The sequence below is a fragment of the Solea senegalensis genome, linkage group LG18 (assembly GCF_019176455.1).
Source record: "Solea senegalensis isolate Sse05_10M linkage group LG18, IFAPA_SoseM_1, whole genome shotgun sequence".
NCBI classification, from domain to species: domain Eukaryota; kingdom Metazoa; phylum Chordata; class Actinopteri; order Pleuronectiformes; family Soleidae; genus Solea; species Solea senegalensis.
In genome coordinates, this window is record NC_058041.1 from 18,732,891 (window position 1) to 18,745,026 (window position 12,136).

A 12,136-nucleotide genomic window follows, 5' to 3' on the forward strand; every position below is an offset into this window, starting at 1 on the left:
ATCACTGATTGCACACACCGGTGTCCTCAGTGAGACGCCTGCCAAGTTTGAAGTCTGTCATGCAAACTGTTGGACAGTTACGTGACTGACAGACAGATGGACATTCCTTGTATTTATCCAGAAGGATTTTGGTGTCATCTGCGTAACAAGAGATATTATTATTTGGGATCATTTGAACAAGTGATTTACTCAGAAAATCTCAAGAAACTTAAATCACGACTACGAACAGAACAGAACAGGAACTTGTTGTGTAAAAATACTTCTTTTTTTTATTGAATTTCTGTCGTTACATTTGCACAAGAGCAGTTTGAGCAATCGGAAATATTCATAGAAATTTACTGAGCTCTAAATGAACAGTCATCAGTCTTTTATGTCACAGAGACACGTCAGAGACACTTTAGAGACACTTTAGAGACACGTCACAGACACGTCAGAGACAAGTCAGACACATGTCAGAGACACGTCAGAGACACGTCAGACACGTCACAGACACGTCAGAGACACGTCAGACATGTCAGACACCACAGACACGCACGTCAGAACCGCCGTTAGACATGTCAGACACTTCAGAGACACGCCAGAGACACGAACACACGTCCAGACACGAGAGCATCAGCGAGACGTGACAGCACACAACCGTCGAACGTCAGAACGTCAGAGACGTGCCAGAGACACTTCTGAGACACGTCAGAGACACAACAGATTTGATCGCGACATAAAAAACACAAAGATCAACATTCGTGATTGTGTTTTTCCGTAACTTTGTGCGACAGACGAGACACACACACACACACACACACACACACACTGGAGGAAAGTGAGTAAACTTTCCTCTGATTCTCTGGCAGATTCGTGTCTTTGTCTCTTTATCAGAAGCTTCTAAAAACAACAACAACAATAAGAAGCAGCATTTAGTTCCAGTAAGAGCCGCTCCTCCACCGCGTGTCACCAATGAGGATGACGACGATGATGATGATGATGATGATGAGAGGATGGGATGTGGATTTACACTCTGACTTCCTGTCCTCGTTTAACCCCAGAGACTCAGCAGGTGAGGGAAACAGACAGACAGACACACACACACACACACAAAGACGGGAAATCCCACAATGCATCACACACACACAAATAAACAAAAAAAGTGTGTGAGACAGAGAAAATCAGGTGAACTCACTTCATGATTTCACCAAGAAAAGTCAATGACGAGTGTCTGTTAAAGGACCAGTACGTGTTTTCTGGCTGGAGACGTCACTTTCACTCCTTAAACACAACTTTAAATATGGCATTAGTCGCATATTCTCCCCGTTGTTACCATTATTAACGTAAAATAATGTTTTTAGCACATTATTTCATCATTTTTAAACATAAATAAGGTTTTAAGTGTCACATGACTGAAGAGTCTCACATTTAACATAGGAAGGAAACATGAATAAATCATAAATCACTTTCAATTATATATTAATATTCCATTTTATACATCATTTTTTTGAGTCACAGCAGGATCATCGTCCGTTCACGACATTCACGTATCAACCAAAAAAACATCGTCCGACACTTTCTGTCGCTGAAAAACACAAAATGACGATGATCTCATGCATCGTGTGCGACAGGAAACCCAAAACAGGAAGTGGAGCTATGACGGCGAGAGGGAGGAGCTTGTCCTTTCAGTACGACACATTGTTTACATTTCTTGTTTCATCTACAGAGAGGCACAGAGAAGGCTACAGAGTTACAGTCTTAAAGCGCGTTTACCAGTTTGAGTTTGCGACAGAAACAAACGTAAACACAAAAAAACGTCTCTAATGGATCAAGTTTTCAGAAAAAAACAGCAGTTATAATAAATAAGAGAAACTGCAGTAAATGTGTGTGTGTGTGTGTGTGTGTGGAGGGGCGGGATCTAAATAACAACAACAACAACAACAATAATTAACATAATAATATTCATAATAATATCCAGTTGTGTGTGTGTTGAAGAGGGGAGATGATTGTGATTGGCTCAGTGTGTGTGTGTGTGTGTGTGTGGCAGAGCTCCACCAATGACAGGCCTTTAAATCTGTGTCATGTGACGACACGCGATTATTAACGCTGTTTACGAAACGTGGAGCTAAACCTTCCAAAATAATGATGATAAAAAACGAAGTGACGCACACGTGTGTCACACACACACACACACACACACACACGGGTGTGTGATGAGATGTAATGTAATGAGAGCAGTGTAAGTGCAGTACCACGTGTGTCCACTAGGCGTCCGTAGAGATTTAATCTGTACATGCAGTCGTTTCACTTTGTTTACGAACACATACATTATACCATATATTTATATTCTGTCACCTGTTTCTCTGTCAATAAAGTTTTTCTTTGATGACGCAGCAGTCAGCTGGAGGCGGAGCCAAACTCCACAGTACAGAACTCCTCCTCCTTCCTCCTCCTCCTCCTGGTTCTTTATTCTGTGGAGAGCGGAGTCAAAGTGCGGGGCGGTGGGAGGAGTCCTGCAGGAAAGCGTGGGCTGTGGGCGTGGCTCTTCTCACTCTGATGCGACGATGACGACGACGACTCAGTCGCCCAAAATGATTTTGACAAAACTCGCAACGTCTGTGTCTTTGGACTCATGGGAGGTGAAGAAGGGATGAAGCTGAGGAGGAGAGGAGAGGAGAGGAGAGGAGAGAGAGAGGAGAGGAGAGGAGAGGAGAGGAGAGAGAGGAGAAGAGAGGAGGGGAGAGAGAGAGAGGAGAGGAGAGAGAGAGGAGAGGAGAAGAGAGGAGAGGAGAGGAGAGGAGAGGAGAGAGAGGAGGAGAGGAGAGGAGAGGAGAGGACAGAAGAGGAGAGGAGAAGTTCAAAGTCACATCAGCTTTTGATGGAAACATGAAAACATTTCCAGGAACATGAATAAAACAGTGTTAGTGCGCCCTCTGCTGTGTGAACACATGAATAACAGGAGTGTGTTAAAGGTGCAGTCTGTGATTCTTCACATGTAAAAAGGCGACTGCTTCTTTAAAGTTCTCATCACAAAGTGAATTTAAAGACAAAAAAACTTCATCTGGAAATGTAACTTTCATCTTAAACACGAGTAAAGACTCACCATGAGTTCTGTGTACGTCGGTCGCTCTTTAGAAACTTTCTTTAAACTGCAACAAAAAGAAGAATATATATACATATATACACACACACACACACACACACACGTATATATGTCTGTGTGTGTGTATAACTAAAAAAAAACATTTATTCAGAATTTCCACAGGAAACAACAACAACCACACACTGAACTCAATACAGAGAGGAAACTGAAGCTCAGTCTCTGCTGCCCCCTGCTGCTCAGTGTGGAAACAACACACACACACACAGGGAGAGTTTGATTGCACGTGATTAATCTGATTAATCTGAGTTAACTCCCTCAGTAATCTGTTTACATCCAGTGAGATAATATGAATACTTACCCCAAAGTAATCTGATTAAAGAAATATTGATTTAATATAAAAAAAAGTATATTATTTATATATAAGTTTATATTCTATCATCACATTTATTTCCAGCGCTAACACAAAGTTTACATTTCTGCTGAGTTGTAGAATAAAAACTGAGTCAGCAGATTAAAGAGAGAGAGAGAGAGAGAGACGCTGACTGACCACAGAGACGTGAAGTCCACAAACTGTGCAGAGAAACTTTCAGCAGGAAGTTGAGGTGAAGGTTCTTCCACCACCTGCTTCAGCTGCTGGAACGGTGTTCCCCACGAGTCATAGGGAAAACGAAGGATGGCCAACTCAATCTGAGGGAGAGAGAGAGAGAGAGAGAGAGAGAGAGAGAGAGTGTCATCCCTTTTCTTCATGTATTTAATCTGTTTGATAAACCTGTCATCAGATTACAGTTACCATGGTGATTCCTAAACTCCAGATGTCAGATTTCACGTTGTAGCCTTTTTGATTCGTCTCAGGGTTTATTCTCTCCGGCTGAGGGAGGAGAGTCACATGACTGTTAATCCTAATCTGAAGACTATACATTGTAAATATATATTGTAAAATACAATGTAAAATACACTGTATATATAATGTAAATATACTGTAAATACACTAAAATATACTGCAAATATATACTGAAAATACACTAAATATACTATTAAATATATACTGTAGGTACACTGTAAATATACTGCATATATTTACTGTAAATACACTGTAAACATACTGCATATATTTACTGTAAATATACTGCAAATATTTATGTAAATATACTGTTTAATATATACTGTAAGTACACTGTAAATGCACTAAATATACTGTTAAATATATACTGTAAATACACTGTAAATATACTGCAAATATATACTGTAAATACACTGAATCGACTAAATATACAGTTAAATATATACTGTAAGTACACTAAAATATACTGTATATAATATATATACTAATGATAATAATAACAATAATAATAATCATAATCATAATAATAAAGCTTCACTCACAGCCATGTACGGTTTACAGCCGGCGTCCATAGTTTTAGCCACAGAGTCAACCAAATAACCACTGATGCCAAAATCACACATTTTCACCTGTCCCTCAATGTTTATGAGGACGTTAGATGGTTTCACATCTGCAGGGACACAGAGGGACAGAGACAGAGGGACAGAGACACAGACACAGAGCGAGTGAGCATCTTGTCTGGTGAAGAAGGGGGGCGTGTCTAGAGGACAGTCCAGTTCAGTAGCTAAACATTATTACACAATATTTCGTTATGATATGACAATAAAGGTCTTTTTTCACAGAAATTTCAAAGTAAATTCAAAGTGTTTTGACATGAAACAACATAAATACTTCAAAATAAAGGCACATTAATGATGCAAAATATGTCAAATTAAGTCAATAATAACACAAACAACTGTATTTAAACCACCAAACTTGCTCATATTATACACATATGTGATCATTAGGACGAGCTTGAAAGACAGACAGGTGTGTGTCTCACCTCGGTGTATGACCTGTAGATTACTGTGCAGATGTTCCAGAGCTTTAACGATCTGCAACACAAGACCACAAACATTTGTCTAAAGTTCTACCTCCACCTGTACTCCTGCAGGAGACACGAGCACACGTCCAGAGCAGAGGACGAGGAGACAGCAGGGTGGCGCTGTTTCTGCAGTTCACGGTCGTCCTACTTGTCCCACATGACTACACACGAGACATGTGGGACACAAGGACACTGACTCGTCTGTAGGGGGCAGTATCACATCCATGTCCCTCGTCCTTTAACAAAACACCACTGACCTGATTACTGAGGACACACTGAATCAGAGCCTTTCACTTTGTCTCATGAGACACTCTGTCCATGGCCACACCCACAACTCATACATGCAAGGTATCATGGGAAATGAGAATAAGGTGGTTCTGCGTGTAAGAGACTCACCGAGACTGCAATCTTTCCCAGGATGTTCTCGGGGATGGACATGTCCTTCTCGATCACCTGTTTGTAGAACTTGTCGAGGGACGTGTCCATCAGCTCCATGCAGATCCACACGTCGCCCTGGAAATAGAGACACACATTTAAAGACACAGAATCAGTTAAACCCCCAAGAGAAAATTACACTCAGCACCTTAAGGACAAAAATGTCCTGTCCCTAAAACTGTTATAGAACATTATATGATCTTATATCTTTTTACTTTAAATTGATACAATTTTTGAGGAAAAATCATTGTAGATCATATTAATAACAATGATTTCCAGTATTTTAACCCTTTAAAAAAATTTTATTCCAGATTTTTTAACATCAAAATAAACAAAAACATGCAGTTTCAGTCTGTAATTACCTGTTATTACTACATGGTGGCGCCTCTAGTTTTTCAGCATGTCACATTTTTGTAAATATATTTTTGGGAATTTAAATGATTTTCGTCTTTTTTGACCTCTTTTATCACTCGATAACCGATGCTTAACTTTAAACTTTTGTGTAAAATCTTTTTAAATACCAGTTTTTAAAGGTGATTCCACATTGTTTCACAACAAAATAAGCAAAACAAAACTCCCATACATTAAATTATATTTAGAATTTTTTTGCAGGGAAAATGCAACCTGGAACATGTGACTGATTACTAACAATAAATTTAGTGCTTTGTTATTGTTTGTGTAGTTGTTTCTAGGAGGACAATGGTCAATATGATATTGAATGGAATCATTTTTTTCTGACGTTACCTCTCTGAATAAAGCTCCGTAGAAGGTGACGGTGTAGAAACAGTCCACAGTCCTCATGGAGATGTCCAGGTCCATGAGGAGCCTCTTCTGCTCTTGAGTGTTCACCGTGGCGCGGATCCTCTGAGAGAGGACGGAGACAAACGGACAACAAAGACAACATGATCAGATTGTCTCTGAAAACGCAGGAAAATGATACTTTGTCGTCCTGCAGTGACTCATAACAACTGACCTTGACCGCCATGATCAGGCCACTGGGGACGTGTCTCATCTTGTCCACGACGCCGTACGCTCCTCGGCCGAGCTCGCAGATCTGCTCCAGGTCGTCTGCCTTTACCACAAAGTTCTGCTCCGGAAACGACGAGAGAAAGAACATACAGATGAAAAACAACAAAGTTCTCTGGAGATGCTCTTGAGATCATTTAAAAGAAAGGTTGGTGAGGTCATGGTCAACCTTTGACCTTGAACCACCAACGAGTCCAAGTGAACATTTGTGCCAAATCTTAAAGACTAGAATTCCTAAAATATGAATAATAACAAATCCCAATTAAAAAATGTTTTGGTTATATCTGAAATGTGGTTTCTATATTTTATGATTAAACATCCAAACTTTTATGAATCAGTTAAACCCTTAAGAGAAAACTTAAAAAAATGACACTCAGCACCTAAAGGACAAAAAATGTCCCCCCCAAAACTCTAATTTAACATTATATTGTTTTTTTTTTTTTACTTTCAATTGATACATCTTTTGAAGAAAAATCATTGTAGATCATATAAAATATCAAAACTGGAACAAGGCAAATAAATAGATCTGTGCAGTCACAGGGACGACAGAAACGTAAACACAAGTCTAAATGTTTGTTTCTGTGATTCACGTCATCTGAGTCCAAGTGAACAGAAATAATTATCATAATTATATAAAGATAACGAAATTCACCTTTTCTCCGATGGTCACACAAGCTTTAGAATCCAAATCTCTGGGAGGTCTGAAAAAACCCCAAAATATTTTATTATGATAATATTATAAATATGAAGTTACATTTGAATGAAAGGACTTTAAATATGAAACATTTAATTTTCTGTTCAACGTCAAACTGAAGGAAAGAAAATAAAGTAACAATAAAATCACAAACAGAAAGAAAAACCCTGAACTCGGAGAGTTCAGACAGAGGAAGAGGAAGAACATGAAGATTCTTACACAGCAGCAGGTGAAGGCTGCTCAAACACCTCCTTGGAGAGTTTGAGCACCGGCTTCTTCTTTCCTGAAAAAACACACACACACACACGATACATGTGCATCATTTACTGTCGCCATAGTAACAAGTTTGATCCACACAGAGAATATAGATCCTGAAGATTTAAACTGCAGGTGAGTGTTAAAGGGGTGGGGCCAAGTTCCTGAGGGAGGGACCGAGTGTGTGTGTGTGTGCGAGACACTGAAGTCCATTCATTTAAACATAAATATGTTGTAAAAATATATATTCTACTAAAATATTGAGTTCAAAAGAAGTTTTTAATTTGCTAATTTAGATTTTAGCAAAGCTAACACTGAGAAAGCTAATATTTTACAAAACTAACACTGAGCAAAGCTAACATTGAGTGAAGCTAGTGTTAGCAAAGCAGACATTAACCAATGCTAACATTTAGAAAAGCTAACACTGAGCAAAGCTAATGTTTTACAGAGCTATCATTTATCAAATTCAACAATGAGCAAAGCTAACACATAGCAAAGCTAAGGTTTCCGCTAAATCTACAGTGTGAACTTAACTGAAGCTAACACTTGCTACAGTTAGCTAAGTTCACTGTTAGCATCACCTCCCCCTCCTTTATTCTGGCTGGGCTATTCAAACTCGCGTACTGCGTCTTTAATGGAAAGCAGCAGCTCAGATTTGCAGAGAAACACAAGCAGAGGACACGCCCACGTCCTGACTGACGACACCTGTCCTCACTGTCTCAACAGCTGAGCACTTTCTGCCACGCCCACTGAGAGCATGTGAGCGAGAGAGAGAGAGAGAGAGAAAGATCACAGGAGACTTCAGTGGGTGAGACACGTGGTGTCCACTGCTGACCCTCACATACTGTCCCTGTGGAATTTCAACAATCCCAAATGTTCCTGAATGGAATTCCACAGAGGAGAGAGAGAGAGAGAGAGAGAGAGAAAGAGGGGGAGAGAGAGCAGGAAAACAGAGAGGGAGGGGTGAGGTGGGGGTTTGAAAATAACCGTCTGTGACTCTGTTCACTTCCAAAGATGGCAGCTCCTGCACAGCTGACCACAGCTTCAAGAATCACACCGTCAGCTGCTGCACTTCCTGTTCTCTCTCGAGGTGTGGGGCCACAACTCTGCTTCTACTCAGACTAGTCCAGACCAGGACCAGGACCAGAGCCTGATGGTTCAGAAACATAATGACAGAGACAAACTGGTCCATGAACGGTTCTGAGGTCTGACCGCGCCACTGTTTGTACATGTGGGTTTAGAAGGTGGTTTCAATAACCCCAAACCTGTACCTGCACCAGAACCCTGTACCTGCACCAGAACACTGTACCTACACCAGAAACCTGTACCTACACCAGAACCCTGTATCTGCACTAGAACCTGCACCAGAACACTTCTACACCAGAACCCTGTATCTGCACTAGACCTGCACCAGAACACTGTACCTGCACCAGAACCCCTGCCTGTACCTGCACTGCACCAGAACACTGTACCTACACCAGAACCCTGTGTCTGCACGTGCACCAGAACACTGTACCAACACCAGAACCCTGTATCTGCAGAACCTGCACCAGAACCCTGTATCTGCACCATAATCTGTACCTACACAGAACCCTGTATCTGCCCTAGAACCTGCAGAACCCCTGTACCTGCTGCTGTACCTACACCAGTGCCTACACCAGAACCCTGTATCTGCACTAGAACCTGCACCAGAACACTGTACCTACCCACCAGAACCCTGTATCTGCACTAGAACTCCAGAACACTGTATCTGCACAGAACCTGAACACTGCACAGAACACTGTACCTACCCAGAACCCTGTATCTGCACTGGGAACCTGCACCAGAACACTGTACCAAACAACCCTATCTGCACTAGAACCTGCACCAGAACCCCCACGTATCTATAATCCTGCCTACCAGAACCCTGTATCTGCCCCTAGAACCTGCACCAGAACCCTGTACCTGCACCAGACTGTACCTACACCAGAACCCTGTATCTGCACTAGAACTGCACCAGTACCTACACCAGAACCCTGTATCTGCACTAGAACCTACACAGAACCCTATCTGCTCTAGAACCTGCACCAGAACCCTGTATCTGCACTAGAACCTGCACCATAATTCTGTACCTGCACCAGAACCCTGTACCTGCACCACGACCCTGTATCTGCACTAGAACCTGCACCAGAACCCTTTACCTGCACCATCATCCTGTACCTACACCACAACCCTGTATCTGCACTAGAACCTGCATCAGAACCCTGTACCTGGACAAGAACCCTGTATCTGCACCAGAACCTTCACACACACACACACACACAGTGTGTTATTGATCACAGGAGTAAGTGAATGTTGAGGATCAGCTGTTTCTGTGGAAGAAGAAGGTGAAATAAACACACTCTGACCACCGGGGGCTCTCTCTCTGTCTCTCTCTCACTTACCTGTCTCTCTCTCCCTCTCTGTGTGTGTGTGTGTGTTTTGCATGTTGTGCAATCATCCAGTCCCACTCTGACTTCTTGGAAAACAAGCGAGGGAGGAAAACAGTTTCACTGCAGCTCTCTGTCTGTCTGTCTGTCTGTCTGTCTGTCTTCAGGTTACATTCACAATAAGTCACAATACGATACAATCGCGATATTTAAGTCACAATACGATACAATCGCGATATTTAAGTCACAATACGATACAATCGCGATATTTACGTCACAATACGATATTATCACGATATTTACGCCACAATACGATATTTAAGTCACAATACGCTGCGATCACGATATTTAAGTCACGATACAATATTTAAGTCACAATACCATATTATCACAATATGTAAGTCACAGTACGATATTTAAGTCACAATATGATTCAATCGCGATATTTAAGTCACGATACGATATTATTACAATATGTAAGTCACAGTACGATATTATCACGATATTTAAGTCACAATACGATATTATCGTGATATTTAAGTCACAATACGATATTATCACGATATTTAAGTCACAATACAATATTATCGTGATATTTAAGTCACAATACGATATTTTCACGATATTTAATTCACAATACAATATTATCACGATATTTAAGTCACAATACGATGTTGCAAAATACCGGGAGCGTTTGTCAAATCATAAATTGCGATAAACTCACACATCAATTGACAATTTAATGATAATTTGTAAACATTAGTTAAAATCGATCGATACAATATCGCCACGCAAAAAATATCGCAATATTTCACTATATCGACCCCCCCCCACACACACACACACACACACCCCAAACATCTGCATGCATTTCTTATAAGCAGCAAATTTGTTTGAAACAGGAAGTAGAATGTTGCGATATCAGTGCTGCACAAACCTGTGTGCGCGCGTGCATGTGTGTGTGCGCGCGTGCTAAAGAGGAAGATCTGAAACAGGAAATGCAACTGACCCATGTAAAAAAAAAAACATGCAACTCCAAAAATGCACGCGCTGCTGCTGCACTGGTGCACGCACGAACATGCACGCACGTGCACGCGCACGGTGCAACGGCGATTGCAACAGTGTTCGGTGTGTGTGTGTGTGTGTGTTTGTTTCTTACCTCCCTTCGGCTGCTGAGACATTTCCCCTCTGCTGTGATGAGGGGGAGGGGAAGCACAAAAGACTCTGCCCGCTGCTGCTGCTGCTTCTGCTGCTGCTGCTGCTTCTCTGTCGCTCCCTCCCTCCATAGCCCTCCCTCCTCCTCCTCCTCCTCCTCCTCTTCCTCTCTGCAGCTGCAGGAGCCTCAGAGTCTCTGCAGCGACAAAGATGCAGAACAACGAGCCTCGCGCTTCATGCACTTGGAGTCTTTTTGCGCGTGCAGTGTGCGGACCGTGGCCGGAGGTTTGCACGCGCTGCTGCAGTTTGTGCACACACTTTCTCCTCCTCCTGATTCTCCTGATTCTCCCCCTGCAGGAGCAGCAGCAGCAGTGAGCAGTGGTCCGTGGTCAGGGTCCGGGTCCGGGTCCAGGTCTCGGGCTCGTTCCTGCTCTAACTTGGTTCAGACTCTGAGCTCCTGCGAAACCGACCTTCTTCCTGCTCTGCGCGCAAAGCACTGCGGGAGATGTAGTCCCGCCTCCTCGCCCGCCGTGGGCTTGTTTTTCCACAGTCGTTACATCACATTTGACAGGAGGATTATTATTATTATAAACTGACAATTATTTTCCATAATCGATTAATCGAGGACTTGTTTTTGTCCACAAACACAAAAATGATTGAGTTTAAATGTGATTCATTGTTTTTATGGAGCAAAGAAAATTATTTAAAAAATAAACACTTTCAATTAAATTTCAATTCAAAGTCGATTAATCAAATAATCTCTGCAGATTAAAACTGACTTCACCATGAAGACAATTTAATGAGAATTTGTGAGATTTTAAGTCAAAAATTAAAATATTTTGTTTCTCACAGATTAAAAAGCAAAATCAGATTATGTCCTGAGATTATTCATTTAAATAACGACATTTTAGTCATGGATTGAGGAGAAAATAAAATGTAGATAATTTCTTTAGATTATGGTCTCAGGGATTAAAATTAAAACTACAGATTAAGATTACAGTCAATTCCGTGAGAAATGGTAACGTTTACATTTTACATGAAATGTTATTCTAAATTAAAATCCCTCGCTCTAATAAACTACAGTGACACAGAGTGACCACACGGGGGCAGCAGCAGACAGTTTAACTTTATTTTAAATCTTTTGAACAAACATTTT

The 12,136-nt window shown here is 41.3% G+C and overlaps 1 protein-coding gene and 1 long non-coding RNA gene across 3 annotated transcripts; both read right to left on the reverse strand.

Annotated features, from left to right (window-relative positions):
* Nucleotides 1-1,973: 1,973 nt before the first annotated feature.
* Nucleotides 1,974-11,475, reverse strand: map2k6 (mitogen-activated protein kinase kinase 6). Of its 2 annotated transcripts, none has more exons than XM_044014296.1 (12): nucleotides 10,985-11,475; nucleotides 7,382-7,445; nucleotides 7,121-7,169; nucleotides 6,416-6,529; nucleotides 6,187-6,306; nucleotides 5,404-5,520; nucleotides 4,966-5,017; nucleotides 4,466-4,593; nucleotides 3,873-3,950; nucleotides 3,630-3,769; nucleotides 3,083-3,128; nucleotides 1,974-2,635 (listed from the first exon to the last, which is right to left on the reverse strand). In XM_044014296.1, exons 1-12 carry the CDS (start codon nucleotides 11,109-11,111, stop codon nucleotides 2,558-2,560), a joined length of 1,113 nt encoding a protein of 370 aa, XP_043870231.1. In that variant the 5' UTR covers nucleotides 11,112-11,475; the 3' UTR covers nucleotides 1,974-2,557. The 2 variants fall into 2 exon arrangements, with proteins under 2 accessions (XP_043870231.1, XP_043870232.1); XM_044014297.1 differs by having other exon boundaries at nucleotides 7,382-8,567; nucleotides 10,985-11,029.
* Nucleotides 8,574-9,438, reverse strand: LOC122759424. The gene is made up of 3 exons (XR_006358259.1): nucleotides 9,420-9,438; nucleotides 8,823-8,841; nucleotides 8,574-8,776 (listed from the first exon to the last, which is right to left on the reverse strand). It is a non-coding gene; the product is annotated as an uncharacterized LOC122759424 (long non-coding RNA).
* Nucleotides 11,476-12,136: the final 661 nt, after the last annotated feature.

Bases quoted from the DNA above. Each gene is read 5' to 3' on its own strand.
- map2k6 (XM_044014296.1), bottom strand. From the start codon at position 11,111: ATGGAGGGAGGGAGCGACAGAGAAGCAGCAGCAGCAGCAGAAGCAGCA. The intron at 6,307-6,415 runs GTCAGTTGTTAT...GTCCTCTCTCAG, and splicing joins GCCTGATCATGGCGGTCAAG to AGGATCCGCGCCACGGTGAA. The intron at 3,129-3,629 runs GTCAGTCAGCGT...TTTTTGTTGCAG, and splicing joins GTGGACTTCACGTCTCTGTG to TTTAAAGAAAGTTTCTAAAG.